Source organism: Cyprinus carpio, chromosome B4 (genome assembly GCF_018340385.1).
Source record: "Cyprinus carpio isolate SPL01 chromosome B4, ASM1834038v1, whole genome shotgun sequence".
Classification (NCBI taxonomy): domain Eukaryota; kingdom Metazoa; phylum Chordata; class Actinopteri; order Cypriniformes; family Cyprinidae; genus Cyprinus; species Cyprinus carpio.
The window spans coordinates 17,108,850-17,125,607 of NC_056600.1; the positions used below are offsets into that span (position 1 = coordinate 17,108,850).

At 37.5% G+C, this 16,758-nt stretch overlaps 1 protein-coding gene across 1 annotated transcript in view; it reads left to right on the plus strand.

The window, feature by feature from the left end:
- Window positions 1–16,758, plus strand: part of LOC109092621 (thyrotropin-releasing hormone-degrading ectoenzyme-like) — a 101,533-nt gene that overhangs the window by 9,900 nt on the left and 74,875 nt on the right. The window contains 1 exon segment of the mRNA XM_042722231.1: window positions 1,519–1,645. Within this exon segment, the coding sequence (XP_042578165.1) occupies window positions 1,519–1,645 (127 nt within the window).

Here is a 16,758-nt window from a genome sequence, read left to right on the forward strand (position 1 = left end):
TTCTATGTTTGTAGTTTGTACTGGAATTATACTAAAAGTGAACTTATAGGTATACTGATAGTTTACTAATTAAATACTTTGTACACTTTGAAGTGTAGTCTCAGTAAACTACTAGTTTAGTAGTTTTATACTGCAAGTATACTCGTAAATTTTCTTTAAGTGAATTTTACATCATACTTTAAGTATACTAATATGTCCCTATTTAGGTTTTAATTTGTATATGTTTTGTTATATGAATATCTGAACATACAAAACACCCAAAGAAAGAACAGGGTGTAAACAAAAACATTTTATTCTAGCTTCATGCATTCTTTTTTTTAAACACTTTAATGTTGGTAAGTTCCATAAAAATAAAGAAATAACATTTTGAACAAAAAGCTGAAAAAAGACTATGAATTGGATTCAGAATGATAATCAAAATGTAGATGGAGTCGATCAACACCCCAAAGCTTGACTGTAACTATTACCTCTTCATCAGTCAACATTTTATTCCATAACGTTACAGTTTTGATGCTGTTTCATGTCAGATGATTGTGTTAGATTACATGTGTTAGTATCTGTTGTTTCTTTTTCTTCTTCACTTGTGTTTTTTGGAAATTCTGTACAGAAGATGTGTACTAGCGCCCTCTACCATATAACGATGAAAACACGGATTCTAGGAGCACAAGTGTAGCTCAAATATATTTAGACTTTTTGTAAGTATAAGTCATGTATACTTGAATGTCATTTTAAATATATTTCTGAGGAGTACATAAAGCCCATTTCTGAGAAGTACATAAAAAGTAAACTAAAAGCATACTTTCCTATTTTTAGTTTAAACTAATATACTAATAGCACACTTGAATAAACTCCTTTTTCGTAAGGGTATGTGAAAACTGGAAGGTAGGCTACATCTTTTATGAGTGAATGAACTACTCATCCCATGAAGCACTGTAAATCAGAAACAGTGGTACAAAATCTTCATTATAAAACAAAAAAAAAGATATATTGAAGTTTTATTAGTTTTACTTTAGTCGTACTATTTTTATGTCATTCTCAGTGCTTTAATGTGGGGGACAATCTCTGCTAAACTGATTTCCATTTCCTGTGCGGAAGTGACTTCTGTGATTGTAGGATCTCTCTTCAGGGTATTATGGGTAGTGCAGTTTTTAACTAGAAATTCTGTAATTAAAAACAGTGACTACTGAAGCGCATCTTCCTGTAGTCTGTGACGAAAATGAAAGGATTTTAACTTGTGGAGTATGGTGACAGTTATACTTTTTAATGCCTTTCTCAGTGGATGAGGGCTGGAGAAAAGTACACTTGAAAGACAAATGCAGAATTCACAAGCCAGATGAAGGCATTTGGCAGATATGTTCACCATGGATTACCCTTGGAAATGAATCTTTCAAGTCCATAACTGTTATCCTTGAGGGAATTCAGGTTAGGAATAAACACAGAGCCGTAAAAGAGTCATTCATTCAGCACCTGACACTCTTTGACTTTTGTTCTCTCTCCTCTTATGTTGCGTTGTTGTAGATTCGGCTGTACGCCAGACCTGACGCCATCCAGAGCGGATCGGGGGACTATGCTCTGCACATCACCAAGAGACTCCTGCAGTTTTACCAGGATTACTTCAAAGTCAAATATTCCCTCCCTAAATTAGGTAAGACGGCGGTGAAATGTCTTCGGCTTTGTCTGGCTTTAGTGATGCTTTTGAAACGGCAATAAATGTTCTTCTCATGGGAAACCGGGTGATTTTTCATTGTTCCATTTGTACTGCCGGCTGGTTCTGTGTGACTTCCTTTTTTGTGCTCATTTAAAGAGGTGAAGGAGTGTCAGTGGCAACTCAGTTCTTGCGTTTATTGATCCTAAAAGCATTTTAGGCCGTTTGTGGTTGTGTTTGGTCTTAGGAATTGGAGCACACACCATGCGTGTGTTATTAAAGTGTGGGTTTGTCGCAGTATTGACGTGTGTGCTACTGTATGTCGTTGTAAGTGTGAGTGTGCTTGTGCCGACTGGCTCACATCAGACTCTCTCTGTGCCAGTGTTTCGCTCCATTGGGTTCCTGTCAGTTCTCTGTATTCATTTGAATATAGTCATCAATCTCTCTGGGCTTCTGTCTGTCTGTCTTTCACTCTCCTGTGTGTGTTTGTGCGTTTGCGTGTAAGTGTGTATTTGAGTGTGCAATTCATGTGATATTTCCTTACTCTCTTAAACGCTCTCTGGGAAGCATTTGCTCTGTTTGCTAAGTGGGTTAGGACCCCACACATACAACATTTAAGTCATCTTCTTTCTGAATTTCTTTTATTTTCATTTTCACTTCCTGGTTAATCCAGTTTAAGCCATCAGCGGTGTTATGAAACATGGCAGTCGGTTTGCTACAGTAGTTTGCAGCAGCTGATGACCATCTTAGACCAGCAAACATGCACCAAAACACAATGGCCAGCTTAAGCTGGATTTTCCAGCAGGGTTTTTTAAGGACTTTAAATCTTTAACTAACCAAATCTGTAATTAAATCTCAAATAATTAGTGGTAGTGAGGAAAATGTAGCACTCTTGTTGTTTAATGTTAATGTTAGCATGTGAAAAAGAAGTGTGCTTGTGCATGTGCACTTGTAGTGTGCTTCAAATCTTAAAAGTATTTGTAAAAATACATACTTATAATATATATTATACTGTATAATTAAGTGTATGAAACAGTTAATTTAGCTTGCAATATACTGTATTAAAGGCAAGGCAAGGCAAGTTTATTTATATAGCATATTTCATACATAGTGGTAATTCAACAATAAAACAAGGAATTTAAAAACTTTGAAAATGATTTAACATTTAAAACAGTTAAACAGAAAATGAGTTTACATAAAAATACAGTGCAATCAGTTCAGATGTCGCACAGTGCTCATTAAATAAATGCACAGTTAAACAGATGAGTTTTGAGGCTAATGTTTTAGCAAATCTGGGCCCGTATTCATGAAAAATAAGTAACAAGAAAATTCTTAGAAATATGGGTGTTTCCTCTCGAAATTAAAGAAAAGATCCTAGTAAAAAAAAAAAAAGTAATTCAGAAAGCATCTTAACCCTTGAAAGAGGTCTTAAGGTCCAAAATTGTTAGGAATACAGACGAGGACTTTTAAGAGGCTTAAAGGGGTCCTTAAAGGGGTATTATGCTTTTTTACTATTTCAATTTTAGTTAGTCTGTAATGTTGCTGTTTGAGCATAAAAAAGATCTATAAAGTTACAAAGTCCACTTCAAAAGGAGATATTTTATTTAACAGAAATCACTTTTCAAAAACTACAATGAATGACTCGTTTGGACTACAATGCATATTTTTCGGGATTTGTGATATCACAAATATCGACGAATGGGATGAGACCTGGTTGAGCTGCACTAGAGAAGGCAACGAGTGTTATCACTATGTCAGAGACATGCTTATTTTCCTAAGGCAGACGAATTTAGAGTGGTTACAATCATCCGGGTTTAAATTGTGCTCAAATTGATTTGATTTTTACGCAATATTTACACTGAAGCTCACAGGCAGCTATGGTAAGGGGCGTGACATTTCCTGACCAGGCGTCGAGTGCTGCCAATCACAATACACATTGGCCCAACTAACCAATCACAGCACATTTTGTATTTCAGAAGGCGGCCTTCACTTGATAAAGGAACTATTTGAGCCAGACAGGGGAGAGAGGTGTTGTAATAATGTAAATTATGTGAAAAATAATGTGTTTTTTGAACAACCTAGTATGAGAGCCTGTTCTAGTACATCCCAAAAACAAAATCAAAATCAAGACTTTGTAAAAGAGCATAATAGGACCCCTGTAAGAGTTTCTTTAGCAGTGTAGAAAATGGACGAAACATTAAGAGGGGAAAGAAGAAATGTGTTGCACAATGCATGACAGTGAGGCTAGGTAAATCTGGGTATCATCAGCAATTTGATTCTTTCTCATTATTTGACTTAGTGGGAGCATATACAGGCTAAACAAGAGCGGTGCAAGAATTGAGCCTTGTGGGACTCTGCATGTCACAGACATCCACTTAGGCTTATGCTCTCCAATACTCACACAATAATCTCTCCCTTCTAAGTATGACCTGAACTAATTGAGAACCATCCCAAAAAGCCCGACCCAGTTTTCCAGTCTCTCTAGAAGTATGTTATGATCGACAGTGTCAAACGCAGCACAGATCTAGTAGTACCAGCACTGATATTTTGCCAGAATCAGAATTTAAATGAATATCATTTATTATCTTAATGAGCGCTGTCTCTGTGCTGTGATACGGTCAGAAACCAGATCGAAATTTGTCCAGGTATCCATTTGAGTTTAAGTATTTGTTCAGCTGATTAAAAACTACCTTTTCAATAATCTTGCCTATAAAAAGAATATTTGATATTGGTCTATAATTGCTGAATATGGTGTTATCAAGATTGCTCTTTTTCAGAAGAGGCTTAACACCTGCAGTTTTCAGGGAGTTTGGAAAAATCACAGAAAGAAGTGAGGCATTCACCACTTCTAAGAGATCTGCTTATAAACAGTTAAGCACACTTTTGAAAAAAAAAAATATATATATATATATGGGAAGTGTGTCAAGATAGCAGGTTGATGATTTAAGGTGCTGTACTATTTCTTCCAAAATTTTGTTATCAATTGCTTCAAAAACAAACATAGTAATTTATTTTTGATATTGCCGTTAAATCTGTCTGACCTCTGCATAACTTGAATTTAAAAATCACCTTGGAGAAAATCAACAGCAGTACAGATTATGAAAAGATGGTGCAGAAAAGCTGTGCGGATGTGGTGGAAGACAAAACTTGAAATTCACTATAGCATCTATAAAGACAGCCTTCATGCTTTCAATGTGGAACTAGCCACAGCTAGACAGACCTTCTTCTCAAACCTTATAAACAGTAACTTAAACAACACTTGCACTCTTTTTGCCACTGTTGAGAGACTAACAAACACCCCAAATCAGATTCCTAGTGAAATGCTCTCAGACAGCAAATGCAATGAGTTTGCGTCCTTCTTTTCTGAGAAGATCAATAATATCAGAAAGGCGATTAGCACGAAGGCTGTCTTTATAGATGCTATAGTGAATTTCAAGTTTTGTCTTCCACCACATCCGCTCAGCTTTTCTGCATTGTCTTTTCATACTCTGTACTGCTGTTGATTTTCTCCAAGGTGATTTTTGTCTGCCAGTCTTCTTGCTGACTTTCACAGGAGCAATAATATTTATAACATTCTTAACTTTTGAGTTAAAGGAATCAAAGAGAAGATCAACAGAGTCTGCAGAAATGTTTGGTGTTGAAGATATAGCCTTCATAAATAGCACACTAGTGTTCTCGTTAATGCATCTCTTTCTGACAGAGACAGATCTAGATTCAGTGGTAGCAGGGATCAATATATCAAAGAAAATACAGAAGTGATCAGATAGTGTTACATCCTTAATAACAATGGATGAAATGTTGATGAATAAATCTAGAGTGTGTCATTGACTGCGTGTGGGTCCATGCACATGCAAATCAGGTCAAAAGTGTTTAAAACAGTTATAATTTATTTTGTAGAGTTGATTTCTGCATTATCTATGTGAATATTATAACCCCCCCCCCCCAATAGCAAAACCATTGATAACAGTTCTGTGAACTCTTCAACAACGGCTGGAGAGTATTTTGGAGGCCTGTAAATAATGATAAACGGAATGCATGGAGCACCTTTCAGCACAATCCCTAGATATTCAAAAGACAAGTACTGACCAAATGACACTTGCTTGTGATTTTGTCAGGTAAAATTTTAATAACACTTTAGTTTAGGAACCAATTCTTACTATTAAATAGTTGCATGCCTATTATTAACATATTGGTTGTTTATCAATAAATATAAAGCACATATTCTACATTCCTAATCCTAACCAATTCCTAAATTAGGCAAATTAGGAGTTTATTGAGCCAAAAGTTGTAGTTAATGGTTTGTTAATAGTAACAACTGGACCTTAAAATAAAGTGTAACCATATTAAAGTATAATATTTGAAAATATAATGAAAATATGAAAATAAGTTTACTTCATTTTCACAAGGGTTATCATATGACATAGTGGCTTAGTCTTAGGTCTAATGTGTCATACTGCTGGTATTCTATGCAGGATATGTGATAATCTATAACTTGTTTACAGGCTGTTTTATATCATGTGACCTACAGTATCAGATCAGGAATGGCATCTTTTAAAACCTTTTAATATGCCCTCGTGCCACTAATTATTCTTTTTCATTACTGCTGCTCTATTGATTGACGTCTTTTAGGATCGTTTAGCTGAATCTTCACAAACACACTGGGCTCTTTAATGAGGCTGGAGATTTTCACGACCTTCATTTTGTCACCTGCTAAAAAGATGCTCACGTCTGGTTGTTCAAATGTCACGTCAAGGATGCTGCTTGTGCAAAGAAACTGTTTGTTTTCAAACTGAGTTGGTGACCTTAAGATACTTTTGACACATTCATTGTAATGTTGCTTGTCATTGCTAAAATTAAGGGTGAAATTATTTCAGCGTGAAGTGCAGCTTCATATGAGAAATGATGTGGATGTAATGAATGCATGCGTTACATAAAGGCACCATCTGTGTGTTGAGTGTTGGAGCAGTTGCAGCCCCTCTGGTCTCAAAACAGGGACATTCTGTCATTCTGCTCATGCAAAAGAGAAATAAAATCAGAGCGTACGGGTTAAGGACAGATCACATCTCAGACGTGTTTTAAAAGCTTGTTACAGCAGCTAAAAGCATTTCCTCACACTCTGGTTCTTAAGGTTTATTCGACCTGGGAGATTTTAAGTCCTTTGCTTTGTTGCTTCCTTGACTTGAAGATTCAGTTCTTTGTGTCTGTAGCTCTTGGCATGTGATCCGTGGCTAATGGCATAATGATTTTTTTCAGACTGAGAAGCAAAGGCCCTAAGCGCAACACAACTCATTCATCAAAGCGATCCATTGTTCACCTGCCAAATCTGAAGCAGAGTCCAATTAGAGCAACTTAATCAGAGAAGCCATCTACTCTGACTGGCAAATGAGAGACAAAGAGCCACCAAACACTTTCTGTCTTTCTCTGTTCCTCTCTTTCATTCACTCTCTCTCTCTTAAAGAGAGTGAAAAATGGAATGACAGGAAAGAGATTCAGGGAATGATGTAAACCAGAGGAGAAAATGGACTTTGTTGTCGGGTAGCAGTTAATACCATCGTATGATGATCAGTAATCAGTTTCATGCCTTTGACAAGGGTCTTCAGATGCAAGAATCAAACTGTCTGATGCTTTTGGGAGTTGTTGTGAGGACGCTCTTTAGCTCCTACTGAATGGATGAATAAATGCATCAGTTATCAGTGAACGTTTGCAGCCGCTTTCTTTTAGACATTTCACCCCCACAAATCTGTGTGCTGCAAAAACACTTGACGGCTAATTCTCAGAATAAGTTGAATTCTACAGAAAACAAGAGTCCTTTTCACCGTCTAGTGCTCAAACACTGAGTCAATTTGTATATCAGATGAGATGCTGCTCAGAGCAGGATGATAAAATGGACTCTTCAGACGGAAGTTTGAGTGAGCAATCAGTTATAGGGAACTGAAGAAATTCATTGAAAATACTAGCCTATATTCATTATTGGATACTCAGTATTGATTTCTTAAATATTTAGCTTATATTTTAAACATATCCGCAATAATAAATGCTTTAAATGGTAGCATGACACATGAGTGGCATCCAGTTAAATAAAAAAAAGAGTAAAATATATATTTTGTGTGAAAATATAAAATATTATCAATTAAAGCATGCTTCACTGTCAAATGTATTTATTCTTATTTAAATTTTGACTTGCCAGCTGGTCTTCTTCTGTCTGCTGTCAATATAATCTGCTTCTGTGAGGACTGTAATGGAGCACATCATCTGTTCGTCAAGAGAATGAGTCTGTGAGCGTTTAAAGAAGCATTCAGCACATCCTTTGAGAGACGTGATCTTTCTTAGATATAGATCTACAGTAAGTGCTTCTCAGAGAGAGATCAATGATCTATCAATAAGAGGCCAGGCCGCTCCGGACTCTTCTAAGTCTTGACAGCAGCATGTGAGTGACAGATACGGACAAAATCAAATGGAAATTGAATGCATGACAAATATGGTTGGGTTAATCTGCCTTTGCTGTTAAAAGTGTTGAAAGGATCAGCACTGTGTGTGTTTGTGTGTGTGTGATGAGCCGGACACTGGGAAGAGGTCCAGTCCATCGTCAACTAATCAGTCCAATCAAATCCCAGTGCCATTCATTGCTCTGGCTGTTTTTTTCTTTTGAACTTCCTGCATGTTGATCCAGGAACAAGTTCCTCTGGCTGAATCATGTAAAGCTCATCTACCTAGAGATCAGATCACACACTTGTGACCTTCAGATTTATTTCAACCCACTGCATGATGGGAATGATGACATTTATCACAGCCACCTTTGGGGCACCCACCCCTACTTTATGAGATTATAGGGAGAACAGAGCATTCTGGGTAATTTCCTCAGTCTTGGGAGATCAGTGACACAGTGCCAGAGCTGGATATCAAACTATGAGTATTAATCTTAGAGACTGAGATATTAAAGACTGACAGCAGGACGTCTGAGGACATCTGATGCTCACGTACAGCAGAAATACTTTTAGCATATAAAATATTTTCTGAGGTGAGTGATTGATTTTGAGGTGGATGGGACTGTTTTTTTATTTTTCTGTTTTAAATGAGTTCATTTCTTCGCTTGATTTTGCAGTTCATGTCCCTTGCAAGGTGACCTTTCACTGTGCCGTTCCGCTCTATTCTACACGTCATTATTATTATTATTATTATTATTATTATTTATCAATACAACTGTGACACTGTCATTTCTCTATAGTTTCCTTTATCTCACTTTTTTGTTTCTTTCTTACTCACCCTTTCAGTGTCCTTACTCCCCCAAACCTGACTCACAAAATCTACCCATCATCCCTCACTACTTTTTCATCATCCCTCAGTACTTTTTACACTTTTAAAATACCTCATTTTTGAGTCTCGATCACTATCTCTGCCCGTCTCTCGCTGTGAATGTTCTGGGTCGGGCCCTTAATACAAAAAAAGTACAAAGGAAAACTCTAATATAATCCATAAAACATAAAAACCAATCACCAAGGTCGACCGAGGGGCGTTTTGAAAGCGACTCACCATCAGTGTGAAAGTGACGGCCATAAAACTGAAGGGTATTTCACTAGAGATGAAAAATGAGACACATTATAAAAGAATCACAAAGCTGCTGTATGTCTGATGAATGTTAACTGACGCCCTCTCCTTTTACTGAGGAATGAGTTATAGTCTCTACATATAATTGTTTGCCAAGTCCTTCTCAAACCTGACCTTTGGCCTTTAAAGTTCTTGTCTGTTTTCTCAAATACACTCTTAAAAACAAAGGTGGTTCAAAAGGTTATTCAAGTGATGCCATAGAAGAACCATTTTTGGTTCAACAAAGAACCATTCAGTCAAAAGTTCTTTAAAGAACTATCTCTTTCTTAACTTTTTATAATCTGAAGAACCTTCTTTCACCACAAAGAACCTTTTGTGAAACAGAAAGGTTCTTCAGATGTAAAAGGTTCTTTATGGAACCATTTAGATAAAAAGGTTCTTCTATGGCATTGTGAAGCACCTTTATTTTTTAAGAGTGTAATAGCATACTGCTTACTACATACTGTGCAGTAAAGACTGAAAACTACCTGTTTTTTAAAACATATTATGCAACAATAAATGTTTGGTCACTCAAATATACCCCACAGATACAGAAAATCTATGAAAAATCTGTGTACAACATATGTGACCCTGGACCACAAAACCAGTCTTAAGTCGCTGGGGTATTTGTAACAATAGCTAAAAATACATTAGTATGGGTCAAAATTATTGATTTTTCTTTTATGCAAAAAACCATTAGGATATTAAATAAAGATCATGTTCCATGAAGATATTTTGTAAATTTCCTACTGTAAATATATCAAAACTTAATTTTTGATTAGTAATATGCATGGCTAAGAACTTCATTTGGACAACTTTAAAGGTGATTTTCTTAATATTTAGATTTTTTGCACCCTCAGATTCCTTAATTTTTAAAAAGTTGTATCTCAGCCAAATATTGTCCTATCCTAACAAACCATACATCAAAGGAAATCCTATTTGTTTAAGCTTTCAGATGATGTATAAATCCCAGTTTCGAAAAATTGACCCTTATGACTGGTTTTGTGGTCCAGGGTGACATATGTACTTCAGGCAACAGTAGTATGAGTAGTATGGTTTGATTTGTGGTATGGTTCGGATTCATTAATTCCATCAGCATCCGTTATTGTAAAATGTGCCAGTATGATTGATGAGTTCATTTTAGTTATAGATCACTCCTTATTGAAGCACAAAACCAAAATCCTCATCACAAGCATCAGAAATCTCAATTTCTTGATTCATCTGGTATAAAAGGAGAATTACAACCATTATTAACTTCTTTTTCCTCACATTTTAATGAATAACTTCCCAGCACTGACTGAGACCTTTATATTGCTTTCCATTACCAGAGAGCTCATTTAATTAATGAATGTGTGTGTGTGTGTGTGTGTGTGTGTGTGTGTGTGTGTGTGTGTGTGTGTGTGTGTGTGTGTGTGTGTGTGTGTGTGTGAAAGCTATTAGATACACAAGGTCACATGATCAGAGCAGACGCTTGACACTGCTGCTTCTCAGGTGTAATGAATCACACGAGCTGTCACATTCATTTTTGGAAGATGCTAATAAACATACAGGTGTCTGCAGCTTCTCTATTAATATTACATGAGCTTTACTTTGCATTTCAATACAAGTTAGAGTTAGAAGCCTTCATTATCTAGAAAAGTGAGAGGAGTTGTTATTGAGAATCATAAGTGTGACAGTGTGTCATTAAATCTGTTCCTACTGTAGGTCTGGTGAGAAACCTGCTTACGTTTGAAGACATGATAGACACATTCCTGAATATGTTTTCATTTTTCACACTTGTCATTTCTTGTGTTGAGTTCTTCGGTCTTGATTTCCTGCTTTCAGAGCTCTGGCACCAGCAGTGTGGCTGTATTCATGAAAACACAATGACCTTTAGTGTGTTTAATCACAGCTGTGTGTGTTTTTGGCCGCTTGAGAAATGATGAAAGCTGGAGCCGTGTTTCACTCTTTCTCCTGACTCGAGGTCTTGCTTTATTTGGAGGCCGAAGGCGATGTCACAGACCTCGTGTCTCTTCATCTATCAGCCTCTTTCTGAAATCTACAGCCCTCTGGTCTCTATCGATTCTGCCCATCATTTCTGTTCGCCTCCTGCTGAGACTCAAACCTGAAGCTGAAGCAGAGATGGAGATTCAGAACAGCAAGGAGGAACTCTGCTGTTCCCTTTAAAAAGATTAAAAGGGAAGTTATCTGATGGTTGAGGGATCCAGACATCAGATTATACTGAAAAAATCCAGCAGGGGAACACGGCTGTGATGTTTCTGGCAGCTTGTGATGTCAGTTGAGTTTGGTGTCCCGTGTAATATTTTCCCCAGTGTGAGCTTCGTTTTTTCCCATAATCCTCAGCTACGACTAGGGCTGATATATTCTGACCGTACTGCAGGTGTGCTGAAGCTGCTAATCAGTTGCTGTCTGACTCATCTGTATCTGTATCACCTTGAAGGTGAGATCAAGATCACATTCTTCCCCTCCTGAACAGACCATAGACCAGCATGAGTTTTCATGCTAGTTCAGACCAGTTTATGCTGGTTAGTGTTGGTCAATTGCTTTGTTAAATGCTAAAGCTGTGTTAAGCAATTCATTTCTTGCTTGCTAAACAAGTTGATATAAATCTAAATTGTAATACTAGCATCCAAAATACGACATATGTTGGTGACCTAACAGTTAGTCTTTTCACATTAATTAAAAATAACTTTTTTTGTCGCAAATTTACCATGGTATTTTTTGAAGTACGAATGCTATTTTGATGCCGGTGACCCCAAATATGATTTTCCTTTGCAAATGACATTCATTTAAAAACTTAAAGGCAGTTCTAATGTATAAAAAACAGTTTATATTGTGTAAGCATAATATTAAAAACATATGTCGTTTGAAAAAGTAAATAATTTTTAATTAAAATATTATAAATATTTATATTTGAAATATAAAAATTAAAACATACTATATACAATACAAGCTACACATTGCAAGGAAGGAAAGATGAACACTTTTTGTGTAATTTAGCATGCTTGCATCAGTGAATGAGCTTCTAAATTGCTTTTGCATTTGTTAACACTATTAGGCAAGTTTTGAGTTGGGTTTGGTGCAGAAGGTAGTTCCAACATGATAGAGCATTAACCTTTTAGTGACACTCACTGGACATTTGAATTCTGACCCGTCACAATACGTGCCTGTACCAAAGTAATACAATGTCCAATGGTAATGTATTGGATGCACGTTTTAGCACCACTCACTGAAAGTGCAATAAGGCACATAATATTGGTGTTGCAGAAACAGTGCCACAAGCACATATTTTCAATGAGACTGTGTTGAAAATAACACTTTTTTTTCCTGTTAATCTGGTAATCATTCAGTACCTGATAATGATGAACAGAAGTACTTTCGTGCTATACGACCTGTTTTTGGTATCAGTGTTCATAGTACCGCCACAAAACTTTTAGGGAAAGATAAAATGAGATGTATTGACTGCACACCAAAGAGCACTACTGAGTGTGTGTTAATGATATTGACCTCAGCGCTAAACACAATGAGTCTCACGCTGTCAGGGCTTCTGCTGTTGTAAGCAGTTTTACTTTGTGTGTGTGTGTGTGGTGCTCAAAGTGTTTGAAGTTTAGTTTCACTCACTTTTGTGTTTGATTGCAGGATCCCGTCTTGAGTCCTATTACAAGCTTTAATTCAGCCTCAGTTTGTGCCGTAGATCAGATCATTTGTCTGGGAAAGTAACGCTGTCACTGGTTTAGTCAGAGCTGCACTGGAGCCTCATTCATAACCTGTGAGACGGCTGGCAGCTCGTGCTGATTGGACGTTTAGGATCAACTGTGAAAAGAAAGAGAGAAAAAGAAATATATAAAATACAGAGAACCGTGCCCTTTATAAATGCTTCATTTCTCCATCAGATTCACATCTACCCATCATAAGGGGAGGCTGTAGTTTAATGGCCATCTGTGTGTTTATGCCGATTTACGAAGCTCTATGGAAATGATGGAAGATGATGGTATTTAAGTATTTATGGCCTCTTTAAATGGTTTTAAGCATAAAGCCCCTGAGACGGACAGTGGTGCTGCTGAAGAGGGATTTGAGGGGCTCAGTGAGAAGAGACTCACAAATAGCAGAAGCGTCTGATTTTATAATGCGGATTAGATCTGGACAAACTGGCTCCCAGAGGACTGTTCAATAAAATGTGATGTAATCCTATAATTGGATTGATTATGACAGAGCGGAGACGGGCCGTCAGGCCGCCAGGCGAAATGTCAGGCCGGCCGTCACACTGTAGGAGCACGCAAACACAAAACACACACAAATAAATGCTGCTGTTCTCACAATGGCACCAAACTAAATGTAGATAAATCTAATACTTCAATCTTTTGAATTTGACCAGCATACTTCTTTAGACTAATAAAATGAAAAGAAATGCTAAGTTGATGAGACAATGACAAACAAGAGTGTCTACAATAATAAAAAATATAAATCTTTCAAAAATCTAGTTTAAAACTCATCGGGGTGATCTCTTTCATTGGTATCAGGTGAAACTGATTGACAGACGGAATATGTGCTGAGGGATACAAGCTCTGCTCGTGAGCTCTAGAGTTTCAGACATGTTGATGTGAGTTTGATGCGGCTGTAATGTGTGGTGCTTTAGAGATGAACCAGATCAGCAGAAGCTTTTAATTAGTCTGGGTTTGAGGGTAATTATCACTCTCTTCTCAATCTCTGCTCATTGTCTGAAGTTTTCCTTGATATCTGAGGTGGGTTGGAGTCTGGAGTGAAGTTATTAATTTCAATCACATCTGATTTATTGCAAATATGCCATGAAATGAGAGTTTGAGCAATAATATAATCAGCTCTTCTGTCTCGTCTGGCCTGGTTTTATTTGTACACTGATTAAACCTTCACGAAAGCTCAGATTCTTCAAACAAGCAGTATTTAGGTGGACATTTCAATTGAGAGAGCGTTTAGTGAGAGTTTTTCTGTGCAAAGCACTTTTTCTGTTTAAACAAGGGCGTTTGCTCCTCAGGCTTTGTTCCTCAGGGTGTGCTGGGTCGATTCGTTAATAAAATGATTAAAAAATAGCATTTAGCATTACAGGGTTCTTACTACAGTTTCTCTCTGAACAGTATGTGTAAGTCACCTCCAGTTTTATTGATCTTACACTTTCTGCTTTAGTAGGGTTTATGAGTGTTTTCATCTGCCTTACTCAAATATCCTATATTTTTAGACTGAACTCCCAGCTGAACTTTGAATCTAGTTTAGTGTGACAGATCGCTTGATTAGATGTTGGTTTATGCTGAACATTTTGTTTTATTCAGGCTGTAAAGGGCTTCATGATTGATGCTTTTGTGCTTCTTTAGATCTGGGATGCACAAGTAGAGATGTAAGAGAGTAAGGTCAAACGGGTCATAATATTTCAAATCTATTGTGTGTGTGTGTGTGTGTGTGTGTATATATATATATATATATATATATATATATATATATATATATATATACACACTCACACACACACACTAACAATTTTAGTTAAACACAAAAATAAACAATGACACTACAATACAAAAATAAAATATAACAAAACACAATAACACCCTTATATATATATCTATAAACCCATATTAAACATATATATATATAAACATTATGACCCTTAAATATCAAACAAATTTATTCACAGAGCTGTTGCTGCAACTCACTGTCAAATATGAGGCTACATTTACTGAAAGACATAAATAGATGTGGCCTGAAGTCCTGTCCTTGCCATCACCCCTGTGCATGTGTGTGTGTATTTCACAAAAACATTCTCTTACACAAAAAGCTCCACACACATGTAAAAAAAACAGCTTATATCTTATATGTACACATGTGTATGCGTGTGTTTAAGTAGGGTGTGTGTGTGTGTGTGTGCATATGAGCAGAATCAATGTGGTAAATCCCACAGCAGCATCAGTCAGTCTGGCCTCATCTGTTGCTGTGTGGTGATGTAACAGCGTTCAGGGAGCTGAGGACCACCATCGGAATAAAGAGAGAGACAATAGTGCAGGATGATGAATGATGGAGGGGTAAAGGGCGGGAATGTTTGGAGCTGAATCAGGAATGGATCGGTGGATGAGGTGAAAGTGCTCTGGTCTGCTGAGTGAGGAAGACTGTCTTTTTGTTTTAATTGTCTCAACCGCGAGAGGGCAAGCGGCCAGCTGGGCTGGAAGGTCTTGACCAATCACAGTGCTCTGTCAGCCAGTGGCTGTGGCCTGATCAAAAGAGACTCTATAACACACTGCTATAAAAAGCACATCACACACACTGAGCTCTGACAAAACAATGAGAGAGCACACGGTCACTCCTCCTCCTGACCACACTGTCATCCTCCCATTTCCTCCTCAAAAGAGACAAAGACTGATAAGACAAGATTCAGCAAACTGTATGAAACTGTGGTCTGCTAAAATTGAGGTTTAATTTGAATGAAATGCTAATGAGACCCATAAGAGAAAGATTTGAAGAGGAATTCATGTCTAATTTGTAGTGGACAACACATTCCAGGGCCCAGTTTATGGTGGGGCCCCTCTCTGATGACAATAGTGGACAAAGGTTTGCTACATTTGGATTGGATCTTGGTGGACTAACATAAGCAAACTGTCCAACACCATCAGATAAAGATGCTAAGACTAGGGATGCATGATAAATATCAGCTAGATATTTAATACGCATCTCGTCAGTAAAGTTGGTTCTGTAATCAGCGGTAAATCTCTACATGTGTGTGCTTTCATGTGGAGTAGCATTTACTACACAGAGCCGTTGTTCACTGACAAGCTGCGCAAAATATGATCGTGGTTTTGCACAGCTTGTCAGTGAACAACGGCTTTGTAAAGTAAATGCTGCTCCACAGGGTTTACTGACGAGATGCTCATTAATATCATGCCGATATTTATCGTGCATTTCTGGCTAGGACAACAGCCAGACAGCTCTTAGAGGGCAAGAAAAAGACCTTTGTTACAAATCCTGGGAAGGACAGGACTTACTCAGCTGTTAATGGACAAATGAATGCATGCATGGCAGTTCAATCTTTTTACATCATGTTTGGACTTAATGTGTTCGTAACATGGCCAAATGTATTCTGGTTGTGGTTTGATAAGTGAAAATTGCACTGGTAAAACTTTAGTGACACTTTTCTAAATGTGTGTTAGATTGCAATCTGCTCCTCATTAGAAAGAGAAAGGTATCTTCCCAAAAGACATTCCGTGTTCTGAGTCTCCGGCCTATGAAGGTGAGACTGTAACAGTCACAACTGTTCTGAGTCTGAGCCCCGCATGGGTGAGACGATAGCAGATCAACCTCCGTTCTGAGTCTGAGTCCTGCCAGGGAAAGGACCTTAACAAAGCAGAGTTCTGAGTCTCCGGCCTGCGTGGTAGAAGATAGAAACAGATCATCCATGTTCTGAGTCTGAGTCCTGTTACAGGGAAGGCAGCAACAGACACAACCGTTCGGATCTTGTGGCCCACTACAAGGGAAACAGCATCTGATACATTCATCCTGTTATGGAAGGG